Genomic DNA, 21,334 nt, shown 5'->3' on the forward strand with positions numbered 1-21,334 from the left:
AAAAGCAGCCAAGCCAGTGGTGTTCAGCCCGCCCAAGTACCTGGTCTTTGCTGATAGCTGATTGGCTGAGTGAAACCCAATCCAAGACAACGGGCTACACCTCCTGTCTCTTCAGGTGGTGAGACCTAGCAACAACCCTTTCCTAGCATCCAACCCCAAGATAAGACTGCTGTCAAACTCTTTTTCACTGCGTCCCCGTGGCAACATCGGACGAAGCGTTGTTCCACAATGTGAACGAGCGCTTCGGACAGCCAAGCCGAGAGTAACTGACCGTGTCGATGTAGAACGTGTTGGAGCCGATGAAGGTGACCGCGTCCTGGAGGTCGTAGTTCTGGACGCCATTCTGGTAGTCCTGGAAGGGCACCACGGTGAGGGCGAAGGGGCCCACCGCGTTCCTGCTCCGATTGGTCAGTTTCACTTCCAGGGGCACGGCGTTGCCCACGTCGCAGCTGGCGACGACATCGCAGTCGCACGGCTTCCCGTTCACCATCACGTCTGCCAGGCAGCGAGAGAGAGGAGGAGAGAGGTAAGGAGAGAGGTAAGGAGAGAGGTAAGGAGAGAGGTAAGGAGAGAGGTAAGGAGAGAGGTAAGGAGAGAGGAGGAGAGAGGAGGAGAAAGGTAAGGAGAGCGATAAGGAGAGAGGAGGAGAGAGTAAGGAGAGAGGTAAGGAGAGAGGTAAGTAGAGAGGAGGACAGAGGTAAGTAGAGAGGAGGAGAGAGGAAAGGAGAGAGGTAAGGAGAGAGGAGGATAGAGGTAAGGAGAGAGGAGGAGAGAGGTAAGGAGAGAGGAGGAGGAGAAAGGAGGAGAGATGAGGAGAGAGGTAAGGAGAGAGCGAGGGATAAAGGGCAGAAAGAGAGAAGGAGCAACGTTAGGATGTGAGGGGAGGGAGCATATGAGGCTTGCAGAGGATGGCATTGGTACAGGAGGCTGAAACCCTTATGGTCTTTAACGTGACTACACAACTCTCAAAGGGTCAAAAGGTCCTCACAGAGGGAACAGATCCTCAACCTGTCCCAGAGGGCCGGAAACTCATCAGGGAACCAGATGGATGCATTGTCCACCATTGTGTCTCTGAACAACAAGACCTGGACTCCCTCCCTCCCTCCCTCCCTCCCTCCCTCCCTCCCTCCCACACACACGCCACCAACTCCAGCTTCCTCTCATTAGCAGTCAGCCGAACACAACCTGCCCCACGACAAGCCGATCACATTGTTTCTTGTGAGGGATCAATAGGCTTGTTCGTCCTCCAAAATTTATTGACACAAACGGGGGGGGGGGGGTGTTAGGGGCACGCAGGAGCCGGGGGTTTGGAGTGAATTCTCCAAGGCGCCTTTATCAATCTCATGCATCACTCATTTCTGTCAGGAAGGGGACAAATGGGGTTGTTGGAAACACTAGTGGCCCACGGGCCCTGCCTCCTCTTCTGGCGCCCCATCGGAGCAGTCCGGTTTGTGCGGCCGAGCTTTGCCATCCCCGCGGTGGAGGAGCCCCTCTCCACCTGAGGTGTGGGGGAACACAAGACCTTTAGAACCAGCTCGGCTGGTCCATTTCTGGAGGGAGACCAGACTATTCCAATGAGCTCCATGCTGTTCCTGCTTCCTGTCGGACCAGGGAGAGGAGAGTCGCCGACAAGAGAATGGAGACCACAGGGCTGGCTTGAGATCAACCTGGAGCAACATTTTCTTCGAATAACCCTAGAAACACACACACACAAAGAAACACACATACTGGTACAGTGCGAACACACGCACGCAAAGTGGCTTGACATCCTCTCTGTGGTGCCACGCCTGGGGCTGTGCTAACCACGGCTCGTCACATCAGTCCAGTGTGTTCTGGACAACGTAGCGGGGTGTACTTTGTGGACGTCAGCAGTGGGGGGAGGGGGGGGCTGCCTGTGGAGCCAGGCAGACTACGTGGCCTGAGAAGCAGCCTCCGTCTCCACGGGGAGCGCCAGGGTGGGTGTCGGCCCCTGATGACTGCTGTCACTCAGGGTGACGGGAGGCCAGGCAGGCTGGGACTTGCATCAGAGTGACATTCAGCTACAGCTCTGCCCCGCCTCCACAAACCTGACCCTGCTGACTCCGGGGTCTGCCCTCCCTCCCTCCCTCCCTCCCTCTCTTTTTTTTTTGGGGGGGGGGGGGTCCAAGTTTTAATTAGGGGGGGTCAGACCCCCCCCCCCAAAAAAAACCCATCGTAATTCGCACCCTGCTTATTACCCCTCCCTCCCTCGCCACTGTAGCTAAAAATACACAGACAGGTCCTCGACTAAGCTTCACCTACGGGGATAATTTTAATAATGTCTGTTTGAGAAATGTTCTGACTGAATAATGCTTGATTGTGTCAGCAAGGGTAAGTGAAGGGAAAATCCAAAAAGCCAAATAGTTAAATGATTATCAGTCAAACATGACACAAATTGTCACTGTCAATTGATTTATTCTGTGTTTTTCCTTTGGGTCCATCACTCTCATAATAGTAACCCAATTATTTTCAATTGCAATAAAAGGTGGGAAATCAAAATGCAATTATCTTACATTTGGTTCAGTGAGTTCTTTTCAAGTCGTTTTTTTCTGGGCCTCGTGTTTACATTCCCTGAAGTGTACCTATCATTCCTCAGGGGACATGGAGACAATGTCTTCATTCACATATTCTCACATACACATAAGCAGCGTATACACGGCAACCTTTATACAGTCATCGGTTCTGGACCATATGTAAACACTTAAGTACAGTAGATATATTTAGTTTCTCAAAAGGCTTGTTGCTAGGAGATGTGGTTATAGGTACATCGGTTCGAAACAAGAGAGAGCCATTCCACCACACTAGAAGAGAACACAAAGGAATATGTGTGTGTGTGTGAGTGTGTGAGTGTGTGTGTGTGTGAGTGTGCGATGAGCTGAAGAGATCACCCACAGACTCATGCCACCACATCACATCCCTGTGTGTCTTCTCCTCTCTGGTACTAAACAGCTGATTAACAAGAGAACACACACACACACACACACGCACACACAAGAACCCACACTGGCGGCAAAGTGAAGGCAGTGGGCCGGGTGCACTGGGTTCTGAGGAAGCAACATTACCTTTTGAAACAGATCTCGGCGCTTTATTGTTATGTAAATGACACTAGGTGAACGTGTTCAGTATTTGCATGAGATTCCATCCTTTCTTTCCTTCCTATCTGTAGAACATCTGCATGCTTCCCATTTATTGCTTCACCAAACAAACACACAAAAGTGAAATAGGTTTAGAAACGACACTTTAGAAGTGTCCAATCATGTGCAGAGTACACATTCCCTGGAACACAGAGGTGCACAGACACTCTCTCCACCAACACCACGGTAAACATGTCATCACCTCTAAATAAATAATGGTCTCTGATTTGTGCCCCTTATAACCCAGTAAACAAGCCCAAGGCGGCCAAAGCCGGCCTTCTGATTGGCCAGAATCTCCCAAGGCCTTTAGCAAGCATTTCTCTTGCTCCTCCTGAGACAGGTTTTACAAGGACATGATGAATAGCTGCCCACTAATAGCATATGCAGCATTCTGCCACCTCAAGAACCAAACCTAAAAGTGTTTAAACACCCAAGGCCTTCCTCACCTGGCCAGGCCCCGCCCCCTGAGGCAGGTGTGTGATTGAATGCAGAGGCCCCAGGAGAGAAAGATGCTTTGTAAATATGCCTACCCTTGGGTCTACTGGGTTAACGAGGACCCAACAGGGAAGAAGTAATGGTCTGTACTAAACAGCACCTGGGTTTTCATGTGCCAGCAGAACCCACGTTTATGAGTGAGAGATACTAAGAGAGAAAGACAGAGACAGAGAGAGAGAGATACCAAGACAGAGAGATACTGAGAGAGAGAGAGAGAGAGAGAGAGAGAGAGAAGGAGGAGGAAGGAAGGAAGGAAGGAAGGAAGGAAGGGAGAGAAAGAAGGAAACAAAGAAAGAGAAATTGAACTCATAAAACAGGCCAACAAGTACATTCAGTGCATGGATAAATGTCAGCAAACTAGCTAGTAAGGGAATTGCTGTAGAGCGAGGGAGCGAGTGAGGGAGGGAGGGAGGGAGGGAGGGAAAGAGAGAGGAAGAGAAACAGAATTATGACTGCGACAAACCGCTTGAACAGCTGCTCCGTTTGCTGCAGCAACAAGTGGCTGGTTGCTTTACCATCTGATCAACAGGTCACAGGGCTGCCACTTGTTACACACGACTACTTTCCAATGGCTACCCATTATCCCTCTGCATCTTGAGGGGCACACGCGGAACGCCACACAAACACCCAACATAGTAATAGTAACAGATGGACGAAGGACCCGTTAGCACACGTGCCGCACGCCTATTGGCTTGGTGGCGTGCCATCGGCACAGTCTTTCAGAGTCCTCCTCGCCCACACTTGTCGAATGTGTACCGTGGCACGTTGCGTAACACGTTGAGGCGGCGTTGCCGCGGCTGCCGCAGCCCTCGTGAGGGCCCGCTCTAATGTGTGCACACAGCAGCTGGAGGAGACACGCTCTGCCGAGGGGAGGGGCCGGGCCCTGCGCCGTCACCACAGCAACCAGGCTCGGCCACCGGCTACAGCCTGCCTCTGTCAGAGCGGAGCAGGGAGGGAGGGGGGAGGAGAGAGAGAGAGAGAGAGAGAGAGAGAGAGAGAGAGAGAGAGAGAGAGAGAGAGAGAGAGAGAGAGAGAAAGAGAGGGAAAGGGGGAGAGAGAGAGAGAGAGAGAGAGAGAGAGAGAGAGAGAGAGAGAGAGAGGGGGGGGAAGGGGGGGGGAGAGAGAGAGAGAGAGAGAGAGAGAGAGAGAGAGAGAGAGAGAGAGAGAGAGAGGGAGAGGGAGAGGGAGAGGGAGAGAGAGAGAGAGAGAGAGAGAGAGAGAGAGAGAGAGAGAGAGAGAGAGAGAGAGAGAGAGAGAGAGAGAGAGAGAGGATCAAACTAGCCAGTGGGAGATAAAACAATCTATGGCACTCATGTTATCTCAGCCAGTGGAGGGAAGATAAGGTCTCGATGGATGACTGCTTGTGTTACGAGATGTGCCTGTCCTCTTGGGTTCACATATTCACATATTCAAGTCGATTCAGCTCAACATGATTCAAAGATGAATATTTTACAGGAAGCAGAAAAACTAAGAAATCAGCACAAACATCCAGTTTTGACATGACAGGCTGCAACACTGCAGCCATGGCAGGTATCCATATGGCAGGCCAGCTCTATGCCTCCCTGCACTTTGGGTGTCCCGGACAGCTCAGCTGTACGTCCCTACAGTAAGTGGCCCGGGTCACTCTGCCCTCAGGGCCAGGGTGGGGTGGGGGGTGGGGACGACGCGAGGCGCTCCTGAGGAGAAGGCTGGTGTGATGACTGTTAACAGGGAGATGCGTGTGGGGGTAGGTGACAGGGGTCTCACAGCACACGCCGCCCCAAGGCCACTTAAAGACAGGAGGGCTCTTGATGGATGCACGCTGATGGACCCTGAGCATGTGCTCTGAAAAGGTTCCAGTGTGCCGCGGTGCTGCTAAAAATACCCCGGCAGCCTCTGATACCCATCCTGCGCCATCTGCCCCCCCCCCCCCCCTCCCCTCGTTAATAATGATCACTATAACAACCACTCACTTTATTTCTGTTGTCGTTCACTTCCATGAACAATTGGCTTTTAACGCGTCCATCTGTTCCAGCAAGGAAAACGTCCACATGGGTCTCCTTCCATTCTTTTTATAAAGCCTGCTGATTTGAGTTTTTACACCTACACACACTCTACACTAGCTTCTAAAGATATATTATAGAGCAACGGTGTTGGCCTCAACATAGTAGTATATGCACTATGCTCGATATGGAAGTCCAGTTTGGATATTAATGACTCAAACTGGCAGATTTAAAACTCTCAACCATGCCGCATCCATGGCAAGGACCTTTGTAATTGTGGTCCAACTGCCCTTCCGGTTATAACACAAAAATTGGACTTTCGAATTTGATGTCCCTGTTAGCGGAGCGAGGATGGGTTATCTCCCATAAAGTTGTCCGTTTATTGCACACTGTTAATCCCAGAGTGAGTTTTGGCTGAGTGAGGCTGTGGAGGTGGATGTAGGAGCGTCTCCGCTTCCCTCTCTGTAGTTCATCAGCTGGGCTGGCAGGGGCCCTCCACCCCAGGCTGCACGGGGCTCCTACTGACATCATCCCGCCTCCCACTCAGCCGCCCTGCAGACCATCACGAGGGAGAGGAGGCTCCTCCCCCCCTCTCCCAGGCCACAGCGGGGCGGGGCTCAACCCCAAACACTGCTTTCATCCCCCGCCGACGAGGAGAGGAGGTGTGAGGGGAGGATGGGGGTGGGAGGAGGAAGGGAGGCAGAATGAGTGTGAGTTTGTGTGTGTGTGTGTGTGGGGGGGGGGACACTGTAGTTTCTGTAAATAAAAACAGACCGTTTTTGTTCTTGTTCTTCCTTTCTGTCACTGCCAGTCTTTCTTTGACAATAGAACAGGAGAGAGTATATCGTGCATGGTGCTGGGCCAACGGGTCCAAAGGTCGAAGCTGAGTAGCCCCGTTAGTGCTTCCTCCCTCGAGCTCTGGGGTTCTGCTCGGAGTTTGTCTTTCACAGCAGCTGGAGTGCAGCGCAGAGGGGCTCGTGAGATGGCGCTGATCCAACATCTCTTTCAGTCCATAATACTGAAGCTGGAACATTACACAAACATAGCCGGTGAAAGGAATGAATGCAACCTTTCAAGAAAACTCGGCTGTCCTTGCATTGTGGCTGCATCTGTTGGAGACCAGGGAGGCTAGTCTAGACAGGTATATGTGCCAAGTACTTGAAGCTTCACAACCCCTTGGTCAGTCCGTAGATACAGGGAAAGACAGAGAAAACTAACATCGTAAACGGAGGCTGCATTGCTGGATGGTTGTCAGTTAAGCTCAGTCAATGTGATCTATCTACAGGCAACCATGAAACCGCTTTACTAACTATACCGTGCAACACCAGTATCATGTGAGATGAGAAGCCAGGGCAGCAAAGACTAGGGACAAACGTGTTTATAAAAGCACAACAAAAGATTTTAGGTCAATGAGGACTGGATTCTCCTGTTGACTGGCAGCTTGTCTCCTGGCTGAAGGCCAGACCTTAATACCCTCACAATAAATATGGGGGGGTTTAATTAGTTCAAAGGCTTTGAAGCATGACTACCTTTCAAAACCCTGTTCCCACCAAACAGAGATAATTACAGCTTTCTAATTACTGTCAATCGTTACAGAGAAAAAAATACAATTCTTGAAGCTGATTGTTGACATTGTTTTTCATTATAATTTATTCAGTCCATTCCCCCCATTATGTGTTTTGTCAGATTGTTGATTTTAACTGGCAATGTCTAATCAGTGGTAATTCAGACGGTTTTGGACCCAGTAGGACAGGACTTTGCACATATGTATGGTCAACCAAACCTGATTAGAGGGGAAATGCATGAAAAAAGGCTTAGGAATAGTTTTAGGTTATTAACAACCTGATAAAATATCTCTATAGCAGATCCACCACACACCCACACCCACCCACACCCACACCCACACCCACACCCACACACACACACACACACACACACACACACACACACACACACACACACACACACACACACACACACACACGGAGACCCTTGATACAGTCCCACAGCCGGACATAAGCTGTCCCTGCAGAAAACCGACAACACATTTAATGCGGTCATTAATTTCCTCAGTACTGTATCCACAGGCCTGTGTGAATCCATCATCATAACGTTTGTGGTGAAGTGTGCAGATATGTCCCTGCGGATGCCATCACTTCTACTGTACGAGCCTCTCTCTCAGAGTAAAAAAATATTCATTCTCCCTCATCATCATCATCATGTTTGTTTAGGCGCTATTGACCTGCTGACTGTGTGGGTTTTTTAAAGCATTTGCACTGGAGGCATCTGAGCTCATATCCTGTCGGCTAGGCAAGTTACGGTCTTGTTTGCTCTCATCAGACAACTTCACAGAGTGTGGACAGATCCCACTGAACCCCCACAACCAAGATCGCTCTCTTTATCTGAACCAGGATCTACATTTGGATATAGATCTTTTTGGAGAAAAAAATCATGTTAATATGTAAAACGGCTTGGTGACAGACAGGCTGAATGCTCAGGGTTAATCACATCATCTTTGGTCACACGGACCATTAGAGGACTCTCCCCTCTTGAAAGTCCATTCCAGCTCTATCCAATAGGGGCTGTTAGCAAGCTCGGGTCTAGGCCAGTATGCATGGCAGAATTAATGTGAAAACAGAAAAGGGGCTCTTGCTATTAATAATTCCGAAATATAAGAGGGAAAGAACATTTGACGAGTGACACACTCGCATACCTGATGACACGACCAACTCTGAATGACTGGGTGCTGCTTCTCCGATCCGCCAGTCTACACGGTTGTGTATTAAGCATGTTGGTAGTGGTGATGTACAGTAGATTGGGACAAATGAACATGTATGCCACCTGGTTAGAAGGATATGATGTTAGAGAGGCAGGCGGGGGCTGGTCAAAATGAAGGCACTCGATGTGTTGCCGATACGTTTTCATGCTACAGCTTAGTTCCCGAGTCAAAACAATGCTGTTTTTGTCATTTCAAAAGGAAGATCCTTCGATCTAATCGCTGTCGTCTTGGAGATAGGATCTCTAAGAGACCTGTCGCCTGTGCAAGGCCTGGTCTCATTACGGTCAAAAAGTCAAGCAAAGCTAATTATTGATCTTGTGTGAAAGCCTCGTAATATGGTACAGCAGCCATTGTCCACCCTTCTAACTCGACATCTCCAAGCTCTGAGAATTCTGTATGCACCTCAGTATTGTACTGCATGCATCAGCACTACAGCGGTGGACAGTCAACATAGTGTGAGGACTGAAGTAAGCTTTTTACAAGAAACACGAGAACATTGGTCTCATCATTTCAGACAATAGGAAAAGGCAGTTAAGAAGAAGAAAAAAAATCTTCCTCATTCTCTCTCTTTTCCCTCTATCTCTCTTTCACTCTCTTGCTGTCTCTCTCTGTAGGACAGGGACAGAATTACACGCCACCTAAGTCTGAGCCCCTTCTGAACCAGGGGGATTACTGTGGTGGGCTTGGGAGGCGCTCTCTCCCCGAACCCTCGTCTTCTATTCTTCTGGAACAGAAACACATTTTGTCAGGAGCCAAACAGCATTGAAAGTCTAATTATGGCATTATTTCCCCTTTTCTCTCCATACAATTAACTGCTACTTGCCCCCAGTTCATCAGTGATTGTGAAAGCATGACGTGTGATTGGGGATTTATTGCCTAGAGAGTGGAGACATAATTAAGGTCCACCACAAAAAAAGTTGCCGAACACCTCGCCCTAAGGGACTCTCTCAATTCTCAAAACGAGAGGCATTTAAAGAGCTGAGAAGGAGCGGGATTGTAATTTTTACCGTCGACCTTCGCCCCCCTTTACTGCAGCTCTATCAGACAAAATACAATAAAATAAACAGACAATAATTGCCAGAAAAAAACACGACATAACGTTTAAGTCACTCAAAATGCTCGATGGAGGGAGGGAGGGAGAGAGAGGAGAGAACCAACAGGCAGTGACCCCGGAGACCACGTGATGTTGTGACTGTGTGCTGACCCGAGATGGCGAGGAGATCAGAGTCCTTCCTGCCACAAAGCAACCAGCCGTTAACCCCCCAATCACTGCAACCACAAAGATGGAAATGACCAGGGAGTTAAGGTGGGGGGGACTCTATTCTAGCCACAAGAGGTTCTCCATCGTTCTGTAGACACAAAGCCTACTTCCCTATTGTTGGATTGGTTGATGTGGACACTTGATCTTTCATCCTGGTTGAAACAGAAATATTCTCGATCAAAATGATTAAGGACTTTAATAGGATAAGAATGCCATTCCTCCAACGTCCCTGTCCATTAAATTCTTCAAAGGAACGTGGATCTGAGATGTTTCGCTAATGACATCTCCGCGAGACCACATCGGCATTAATCTGCAGTCTTCACTAAATAACGAGGAGATTAGTCATTAGCATCAATTGGATGGTACCTTTCTCATGTAGAACTGTAAGTGCATCTTACTGAAAGTATATCTAATATTCCTGAGGCGTCATACAGTTTGGCTTGATAAATATTGAAAATATGCAACATGCCTGATTATTTAATGAGAAAACTCATTAAACTGCATGATTGCACAAATGAGTAGGAGTGCCATCTGATGTAATCCAAAAGGTTCCTTCCAGGCCTCTGTGGACTGTATGTGTGGACTGTGTGTGTGTGTATATGTGTGTGTATGTGAGTGGTGTTTTGGTAACTACGAGTCGAGATGCTTCAAACAAAACTAAATGGACGACTTCCATGAGATAAAGCCACTGGGCAAACAATGGCAGAACCTGTCCAGACGCACTTAAGAGCGACAACAGAGGAACAAGCATACGCAGCACTGAACGTAAAACAGGCCTGATGTCCACGGGCACACGGTCGCTTTGTTGAACGCTTTGGAAAAGACATAAAGGCTCTATCACCATCAAATATTTGCCGACCGGGACAGTATGGCACTTAATTGAGCTGGAGAGGCATTGTGCAATGGGATCCACCTCTTTTTCCTATGACATAATGTCATGGAATGGAAAACACAACAGCTGTGTGGACAATAGACAGAAATCTAAATTTCTCGGTGAACTACTAGATAAACACCAAGGTGAGGGGGGGTTTGTTTGAAGAGGCAGGATTTGTGGGGCAGTGGAGGGGGGGGGGGGGGTGACTCCATTTATTGTTTTGACTCGTCCCCAGCACATTAGAGCTCATTGGCTGGACTCCCCTGTGAGGCCGTTCTTTGAGTTGCTCCCCCCCTTCACCAACCTTCTAGGATGACCCAAACCCAACAGATCTAACCATGTCCACCAACTCTCCTTAATGAAATGGCACTCCTAAACAACTCCAATAGTCCTGCGTCTGACCTCGCATGGATAACACTCAACCAACTGTTAGACCACTGACCTGACCTCATTATCTGTGGGATGCTGATATTGATGGGAAAGAGAACCCTGATTCAGGCTGCCGTAGACAGGGTCTATAGCGACACAGCACCTGCTTTTCACTGGAGGATCGGCCGAGTGGAAACTGGAGAGCCCAGTGGCTGCTGCTCAGGTGTTTGGAGGTTCAGACTGGAGCGCAGTCATTGATGTCAGCTGGGGTCTGGAGGGTCAGACTGGAGTGCAGTCACTGAGGTCAGCTGGGGTGAGGAGGGTCAGACTGGAGCGCAGTCCCTGAGGTCAGCTGTGGTGCTGCACTGGGCGGGTGGGCTCTCTCCGCTGTTGGCCAACGAGTGCAATCTAATCTCCAGTACAGGAGAGGGGGCACGGCCTCTCTACCTGGCAGGACTCCCTGCCAGTCTCCCAAGGCCATCCACTCACTCACGGCCAGGGCCAAAACCGAGCTCTGACTCCCGGCTCCATAAGACACCGATGTGTTTACCCTGGACGTCTGGTGAGCCTCTGGAACGGTGGAGGATAAAGCTCTCCCTCTCCTTCCGCCCCCGCCCCCTCTGCTATCGTGCTTGCCTCCGTGTGGGAGGTTGAAACTGATGACGAGTGTTCATGGTGACGCAACTGTGACAACAACTGCCAGAGGATTTCCCAAGAACCCGAATGAAACAGCTACGGTGACTGTAATGTATTATGTTCACGTATGGGCGCTGCATCCTGCAACACACACACACAACTGAGAGCCATATTGGGGAACTGGTTGTGACTGTTTTTGTGCCTTTTCTCTGACTATTTAAAGGTCTTTAGGAGTACTTAAAAGACCACTAAGACTGTATTATATTCTCTCTTGCGCTGCATTCTAGTAGTAAAGGAATATGACAAGAAGGCGACCATGGCAACCAAGCGAGGCAGAACGTATGTAGCCACTGCAGATAGAAAGAAAGTCAAATGGACTCCCAACAATTATGCATGCTGTTCTTGGCAGACAAATAATCCAGGAAAGTAGATTCACATTCACTTGAGACGTAAAGGTGTGATCGATACTATTTGCCTGAGGGCTTTAGTTCCAATTAGTCAGAGCAAATGAGAGTTTTACTTTAAAGGGTTCCAATGAAAGTGCATGAAAGTGTTTTACTTTGGACAGAACGTCAAGTGAAGTGAAAGACTAGGCTGTTCCTGTGAACAGTTCCTGTAAAGCTCAAATGGAAATATAACAAGGGGTCACTAAAAGGTTGAGGTAAAACTTTACAATCCACAAGATTAGTTTGCCTACCTGAGACCCAACTGGCACAGCAAGTGAACTTGAAAGACAGAAAATAATCAATGTCCACTGTAGTCACCTCAGCAGGACTAGAATGATATGTTTGGGGGGTGCCAGGGAGGAGGGGAGAATTCCTCTCGTTAAAGGCTTGCTCTGATTCTCCGCTCGGATCTCAAACAAGCACACTCCAGTGTCTTCTCAGTTCTGCCGAGAGATTGGATTTCATACGTCGTAAACAAAAGTCATTACTCTCCCCAAAAGGCTGCTAGCTTCCTTTGGGGGATGGCACACCTTGTAAAAGAAGGAATTAATGAAGTTCAGCAAGTTTGACAAGATCAGGGACTGCATCCACGGATTGTATTACAAAGGTATGATTTATTATTCATGGTGAGCTCAATGTGGTCATTGTGTGTGTGTGTCTGTGTGTGTGTCGCATCTGTCTGGCCCAAAGGTAAAACTAAGAAATCAGCTAATGCAATCGCCTTTGTTCTGATCCTTGGGCAATAAAGCGTGACTCACAGTAGAACTTGTAATGATTGCAGCATTATATTTTTACACAGTTTAATTACAACCTTTCCAAGCACATTTGAGATGATTACCATTCATTTCAAACGGGAGGGCACCAGGGAGCGCACAAACAAACCTGATGAGTGTCTTATTGTCCCGGCCGGGGACACACACACACACACACACACACACACACAAACGGCTGAATATATGCTGCAATCAGATATCAGAAATAGCTTTGGCCCTGAACGATTCAATTAGAGCTTGCATTAGGGCCACTCATTATTGATGCTGGCATAAGTGAAGTAATGGTCTCGATTATAAGAATCTGTTTTGTTCTTTGACAGAGATACAGCAACTGTGGCCGTGGTGGGCATGGTCGGCAGCTACGTGGACTGGCGTGCCTGGCCCACGCCGGCAGGCTGAAATCAAAGCGGCTTCACTAAGTGATGCATGCCTATCCGATTAGGGGGAACAGAACAGAGAGATGAGGTGGAGTCTAAAACAGCTCTGTGAAGGTTAAAGTAAATGAGGCTGCACAGTCCATGTTTCGGGTCTCTCGAATTCAATCACAGAGAACTTCAAAGCACCCAGGAACCTCTGTCGCCCATCAATCACCTTCCGGGAGCAGGGACCCATACACACTTCCTCCTGATCTCTGTCCAGCCCCCCCCCCCCCCCAGGTGTCCTCCTACTTTATTCTTTCATTAACTCACCTCCGGTATTCCTGTGGAGACAGTCTTTCTCTGTCTTTGCCAACCCTAATCCCACCTCCCCCATCATTCCCCCCATCTCTCCCCTATCACAGCCACTAAACAAGCCATCTGGTATATGTTGATTCTCTATAGTTTTCTAGAAAGATCACTATTGTTTCCCCCCCACTGTCACCACCTCAGTCTCTGTGTCTCATTAACCCAGCTTGTCTAATCAGTGTTCTGTCATTAACCCAACCCGAAGGGCCAATCAACTCTCTCCAATCAGTCTTGTGACACGTGCACGGCCTTTATTATCTGTGCGTTAGAATGCGACACAGCTTGTTACAGTCGCCATGGTCACGCGGGTGGCCCCGTCTTCTGAATGGTTTTCAAAAAGTCAACTCAGAGAACAAGGTCACCAATATAGACCTGACTGAACAGGCCCTGGTTTGGAGAAGCAAGTTGTGGGCAAAGCGTCACTACAGTAGCTTGCAATCTGTGTGTACAGATAGGCCATTATCTGCACACACACGAGTTAACACAAACTCAAATAAGGACATTCGGAGCTCTTAGCTGCTGTGGGTTGAGAGAGACGGTCTGGGGGCGATGCAGATGGAACACCTGTAGCTCCATGAAAACACACTGCTTAAAGTGTTCAATAGCATTACAGACCAATTAAATAGCATGGTCATGTTTGAAGAAGACACAGTTTCAATGCATTTAATGGCGTCATTAGAGAACTAGCAAACACCGTTGGACGCTGTGAACCCATTGGATCCTTATGGTGGGGGTAATGAGCTATCGACAGAATACTAAACAGCTGGAGGGTTAGACGCTTTTAACACACAAAGCAGCTGTAAATCAAGGGGCAGACAGGACGCTAAAGGGGGGCGTTTTACGGCCCTGTTCAAACGCCGAGTGGCTTTTTATTCCCCGTGCTTTGAGTGGGTCGTAACGGGCTGCACAGGGGCCACTCTTGAACCCAAACCAATGTTTTCGTTCATAAAACCCACCAACGGGGAGGAGGGGGGGGGGGACGGACGACGGCTCTGGTTTGAAAAAACGTAGTCATGGTACAGCATCACAGAGCAGACAGGTTGACGGCGAGCCTTCCCTAGGGAGAACAGCGCGTGCCTCTTCGTGTTTGAGAAAAAACATCCCATGTGCTGTGAGCCCCAAAACTGCTGCTGGAAGGACTCACACATGGCATTCTGACTTTGGTCTTTGCCAGGCTAACCAAACCAGTAATCACATAGAGCGGAGAGTGCGACGGCCATCCAGCATCGGTGTGGCTGATAATCGTCCGTTTGCAACAACAGAATTTGGCACAGCGGCTCCAAAACATCATTATCCTTGAGGTTGTTGTTTGTGGTAGCAGGCAGGCCACCTAACAGATTGACCTTAATTAGATATGATTAAGTGAATTACATCCAACCATTAAGGCCCTCTCCTTTTCTCTCCTACTGATCAAAGGGAATGCTAGACAGACTCATAAACCCTAATGTCCATGTCAAAAAAAAAAACCTGCCAATTGGGGATGGAGTTGGGAGTGTGTGTGTGTGGGGGGGGGGGGGGGGATATCATTGGAGCACTGCTGTATGGCTGTATTAAGCCAGCCTTAAGGACACCAGGAGTTAGGCCAGGAAGAAAGTTTGGTTGTTTCAAATCGACAAAGGTTCATTTAAGGTTCAGGCTGATTACTTCCAAGCGCAGAGGACACCTAGAGCTCTTGCAAAGTGCTGGCCAGGGCTAGTAATGTGATGTGATGAAGAGGTCAAGGGAGAAAGGACGGGAAGGACACTAGTGGAGAGGCACCGGGCTGACCTGTAGGAGACCGTCTCTCATTAAAAACCACACTTCAGACTCGTCATTTGTGCTAATAGGGCCGCGGTTGTTCTCCAAAGAATATCCCATTGTTCGCACGGACGGTCACTCTTTAAATGACACAATAAGGACCTAGCTGCCTCTCTGTTTGTTTTCGGGGCTGTTTACAGTTTGTCGGGTCGGCGAGACACTTTCAATCGAGTGTTTAAATCACCCGATACGCCGGCGGACACGACCTTTAGACACACAGATTTAACAGATCATCTTGATGAACTGTTCCGAGGCAGATGATGAAGGTTAATGGATAATGTCAGACTTCAAAACCAAACTGCGACACAGACGCAAAGCTGTATCACGTGATGTGAGGGAGAGAGACAGACACAGAGAGAACGAGAGCAGAGAGAGAAAGAGAGAGAGGGGGGGAAGTGAGAGACGCACAGAGGGAGAAGAGGGCGGAGCAACAGAGACTGAAAGCGACATAAATAAAAAGTCTGGAGCCAGACTCCGGCTCTTGCCATCCTTGTCAGGGAAGGGATGCACAAAAAATAAGTTCTTTCTTCGCCCCCATTTCCCCCTTGCTCATTGCTTCTTAGCCCCTGAATTATTCAGCTTTAATACTAGGCACGTGAGCCCAGCCCCTGAAATAGCATCACCGTCTAAAAACAGATCAAGAGGGCAAGCGAGTTACCAACACACCAGCCCAAAGATTTATTATGCTCCACTCTCTGTAGAACTAGACACACAGAGTGATGTATTAAAGGAAGCTTTCATGCTCGAGACAGAATAACACAACTATTTAAGTGTTGCAGACAGAGTTTCGTCTGGCAGACGTGTTTGAAGGACTAAAGAAAGACACACTGAGCTTGCACGCTCACATACTATACACGAAACACACACACACACACACACACACACACACACACACACACACACACACACACACACACACACACACACACACACACACACACACACACACACAGAGTCAGAGCAGGTCCTTAAGTAAACATGAGCAGATTCAATAGTGTAAATGCCGGCCTTCCTCCAGCATGTTCCGTAGCCTTCACGTCTCTCGGCTTGTTTGTCAAAATGTTATGCCAATTCATTACTGGCCTTCAGACAAAGACCTATAGAGGCAGGTGACTGGCTCTTGGCAGCGTCACTGACGATCTAAGCCCACGACATGTGTGTACACGCACACACGTAGACACACACAAATCATTTCTCTCATTACAGTTAATTGCACCCGTTAAGCAAGGGGGGGGTTGTTAATTAGTCAAAACAATAACAAAGTAGAGAGATCAGATCCACGCTTGTAGGTCTGCTCCAATCCCAGACTACACACTGCACGGGAGCGTGCATGCTGTGGAAGGAAGGCCCCTTTTCCAGCGCTTCCCTGAGCTGGGGCCAGGTGCAGTCATGCTACAGGCTCAGGACGGGCCTCTGGCAGGGCCTGGGGGCCGCGTCTGTGGGGAGAGGAGCCTGTGTGAGACGGAGCCACCAGCCCAGGGGACGGGGAGGAGGGGCCGGCAGACGAGGATCGATCACAGGCTGGAGCCACACCCAAGTTCGGTTTCATGTGTCGCCGCCACTCGGACAACTGCGGCTCGGATTGTTCCAGAGCAGTGAAATACCGCAGGTTGTCAAGTTACAGTTCACTGTTCATAGGCACACACTGTGGATGCGCACACGTGCACCCACGCACACACACAACTTGGGAGCAGAGTGGATGAACAGATATAACGGGTGTGTGAAGACCCCACTCCACGTGGGAATATCCGACAGAGGAGAGGGCGAGCGCCGACTCTCTCTCTCGTCCCGTCCTGCTTGATGAGCAGCGGAAGTGTCAGCTTGTCCACCGCCCGCCAATCAAAACACTCGACAGCCCAACGGGAGAACGCGGCGCCCACTTCCTGTCTCGGTTCCGGGAGATTCCCCGTCCTTGGATCTCACGCCCGTCGCCGCCCCGCAACGGCCGCCTCCACAACTGTCGGACGCAAGTCAGACTGGCATTTAGGAGCGGCGTGGGCACCGCGGTGGCAGTCCAACACTGCCGTGCCACCAAGACAAGCGCACGAGCTGGGAGGAGACAGGAGTCTCTGTGACAGTGAGCCCGATGACTTCAGAAATAAGTGACAGCTGAGCCCAGATAGTTTGTCAAGGTGTCACACATAATGCTTATCTAAATGGAACACTGTGCGCGATTCAACGTTTGGGCTCGTTAAAATGCGGTAGATTGTTATTTAAGATGTTGTACATGAAAGGGACGGAGATAGTTGATGAGGGGAATATCAAAGACCGTTTCAAAGTCTATCTTCGTCAAAAAAAGACCTAAATAAACAATCACTTTTATGTTTAACTCTATTTTCACATTCCCACAGCAGAACTGAACTGTGACCAACATATCCGATTTCATGGTATAACCCATTTGTTACAGTCAATTCAAATATAGTTAAGGACATAAGTAATATGTGTATACTCAAGACCTTTGTCAGCACATTAAAGTATTATTCTGCCAAAATCAATAAAAGAAAAACACCAGACCAAGCATGTGGAACGATGACAGCTAAGACACAGCCAGCCGAAATGTGAAGTCATGCTGAATTTCTCGTGAATGAAAATGTGATTTCCTTCAACACCGCTGACTGGCAGATGGAAGCATCTGGGTCACTTGGGTTTCCAGATAAATATAAATTCAACATCTTGGTTCCGTGTATGTACAAGAACATACATGGACCAAACTACCACTGCCTAGCCTGACTGATTCAAACTGAGGTAACTTGTTTCAACATGGACAAGCTACAGCCCCAACACGCAACCGTTTTCATACAGTCTAAGGAATCTACAGTCCACTTGTTTGGATCAGCCTTGTGTTTTATCCTGCCAGAACTAACAGTTGTCTTAGACAGCAGCTACAGAGAAGGTTCCAGAAGGACACCTGGAAGAAGGAGGAAGAATAGATGGCTGTCGTACGCGTCAGCCCGTCTTTTTTTCATCCTTACACAAGCCTCTGGGGCTGACGCTGCCCCCCCCCCCCTCCCCCATTAGAAATGAGGAGAGATAATTTCACAAGGGAGACAGAGAGTGAGAGACAGAGAGAGAGAAAAAGAAAGAGAGATAACGAGAGATAACGAGAGAGAGAGAAAGAGAGAGAGAGAGAAAATGAGAGAGAGAACAACAACAGAAAGAGAGACAAATGACAGAGGAGGCGCCAAGCCTGGTGTGATGAATGAGAGAGATACAGATGAGATTAGGAGAGGCCCACAGAATAAATGAACAGATTAATGAAGTGAGAGAAAAGAACAGGCAGCCCCTGCCAATGCCGGTCTCGCTACAAAAAAAAGAAAAGAAGAAGAGCTGCAGTTGTGTGTCCTCATCATCCCCACAGTATGATATCATCATCTAGCATCAACTGTGGATGAGGCTAACGCACAATGCTAGCACATTGCTACCAATGCACCCATCACACAGCACAGCTGAAGCCAGCCAGCCGTCCTCCCTGGATGCTACTTCAGTATGCTAGCAGAAAGGCCCCAGGTTTAGCAAGCGTGACTTTCCCTTGGCCAGGCCAGTTTACCGGCATCAGACCCACTCTGGGAACAAGTGTACCAGGCTGTGTGGCCCTCCTGTCTCCCCCAATCAGCAGAACTGGATCTGAGTGCACTCCCCCCCGCCCCCCCCCCCCCCCCCCCAGGGCTCAGCTCATCCCTCTCCCATCACTCCACACTGGGCTTGTCACTCACACTAATTGCCATACTAGTAATGGTCCAAGTTTAGCATGTCGCCCCCGCGGAGACCGCCGAGGGTTTGTGTCAATACGACCACACAGCCTCCCCTCTCAGGAGGATCAGCCCTCAGGTACGGTCTGCACGTCCGCAGGTCCTGAGACCTGCCGGTGGGGGGGGGGGAGCATGTAGAGCTGCTCCAGTCTCAGTGGCCTACTGATACATATAGCATTTTCGCCGGGGTTACCGTGTCCTTTGGAGAGCTAATTTAGTAGCCGACCTCTCTGTGGGTTCAGCTCTGACATGACTCACGGCCAAGCCTCTCTTCGTCAGGGTGTCACCTCCCATCACTGTCTGACGGGCCTCCGAGTCCCACATGCTTGCTGTAGTAGTAGTAGTAGTAGTAGAAGTACTATTATTAGTAGCAGTATTTGTAGTACAGTAGTCGTAGTAGTAGTAACAGTGGTTGTAGTAGTACTTGTTGCAAAGGACTGATGGTTTTGCCCCCTTAGACTGTGCACGTGAACAGCCTTTTCGCTGCCGTTGGGTCATGCCGTTAGTGCATGCACCCCTTATGGCTCCACTGGTACAGCCAATCGGAGTGCAGTCTGGGGAGGCTCGCGCTGACGATACCCAGTGGCGGGAATAGCGGAGTAGTGGACTGCCTCGTTAATGGTGCGGACATTTAGTTTATCGAGTAGAGTGAAAAGTGTTGTATTGTGTGCGTTCAGATACATGTAAGTATTTCTAATGCTTCTAGTTATGTCTATATGCCATTATGAGTCTGTTTGTTAGACACGGTATTGCTGTAGTTTATGTGTTTTTTGATGCCGGAGTCGTGGTTACTTTATCAATGTTACGTAATCGTTGTTAGCCAGCTAGTGACATGTTTACTTGCGCTGTTTTAGTGGCTGGAATGTCTACGTGAAGAAGTTTTACGTGATTGTTGTTTTAGAAGTAGTAATAATAGTAGTAGTAGTAGTAGTTCTACCAGTAGTTCTGAATCTTCAACAGAGGAGCATGGACTCAGAGCCTCACAGCAGTCCCCATTGAAGTCCCTCCCCCCTCTAGGTTTCCCTGTGACAATGTTGTCATTGAAGTGAAGACTAAGGTAAAACGCGTCTGGAGCATAGTGACGCTGCAGTCAAATCATACAACAAACTGGATTCCACTCACGCTAAACCTCCAACTAGCGTGAAATGTATAATGAGCTGCCACACAATCGTTAAAACACAAAATGCTCGTCTGAAGGTTGACGGTTATGCAATCGCTTCGATCAGAATGGTCAACGACCAGATGTCCTACTGACACAGAACATAACGGACATCAATGACTTCTCATCTTCTGCTTAAGGGAGAGATTAAGCAAGGACAGTTTCATAAAACACCGACTAGATGGACCGTCAATGTACAGTACGATGACCCAATCGAAAGGAGGCACCTGCGGCAGAGCCTACAGTCACCTCTATCTATCATGTGGGACAGAAAACAGCCAGTGAGAGGGTGCTCCTGTCTCCAGAAGGGCGACCCCTATTACACATAATGAGGCTGGCTCGCAGTAAAAGCACCTTGTTAAGGCCATCGTCATGAGGGACACGTCCCATCTCTTTAGTCATTCACCGACCTTGTTGCTCTTTGGAGCCATCAAACAGCCCCACTGTTCACACACCTGTTATATATATATATATATATATATATATATATATATATATATATATATATATATATATATTGTGTAGTAGGACTGTACACGGCTCTCTCTTCCCTATCTTCACAGGTGAAAATCTCGCCATTCCTCTCTAGCTTCCTTTCAGGGGAGGAGTTGGGATAAGGAGTCAACCGTCCTGCCTGTCTCCCTGCCTTGTCTGCCTGCCTGCTCCAGCTACTGTACGCCCGCCTCATTGACCTGCCATGGCCTGTTTGGCTCCCTGCTTGAGGAACATCATGAGTGGCAGAGGTGCTCATTAGCCACAGCGCGGGGAGCCTCCCCATGTTGGCAAACTGCCTGCTAGTTTCACGTGATGGGAGAGGGAAAACAGTCTTTATGGCTCTGGGCTCTGAGTGGGCTCTGGGGGCCTTCACCGGCTCCCAACCACCTCAGGAGCGATGTGATCTCCCTCCCTCCTCTTTACCTCCTTCCCAGGGTGTTCCGCAGTCCTACAGCAGGTGAGAGTGAGTCATGGTAGGACCACAGGTCAGACAGCATCTGCCAGCTTAGTAGATCTCTGGAGAACCTTCCGGCAGATGTGAGGAGCCAGAGAGGGAGGGAAGGAGCGAGGGACGGGGGAGAAAGCGCCAGGGAGCTAGTTCCATTCAGCAGACACTGCCAGGTGCACGGCCCCCAGCCCCTC

General features: G+C 49.1%; 1 protein-coding gene across 2 annotated transcripts in view; it reads right to left on the reverse strand.

The window, feature by feature from the left end:
* trappc9 (trafficking protein particle complex subunit 9) overlaps window positions 1-21,334 on the reverse strand; it is a 121,303-nt gene that overhangs the window by 1,489 nt on the left and 98,480 nt on the right. For both annotated transcript variants that reach the window (XM_084696039.1, XM_084696038.1), the window contains one exon: window positions 272-495. In XM_084696039.1, the coding sequence (XP_084552165.1) occupies window positions 272-495 (224 nt within the window). The remainder of the gene's footprint in view (window positions 1-271; window positions 496-21,334) is intronic.

Source organism: Hypomesus nipponensis, chromosome 4 (genome assembly GCF_054491055.1).
Source record: "Hypomesus nipponensis isolate SF chromosome 4, ASM5449105v1, whole genome shotgun sequence".
NCBI classification, from domain to species: Eukaryota; Metazoa; Chordata; class Actinopteri; order Osmeriformes; family Osmeridae; genus Hypomesus; species Hypomesus nipponensis.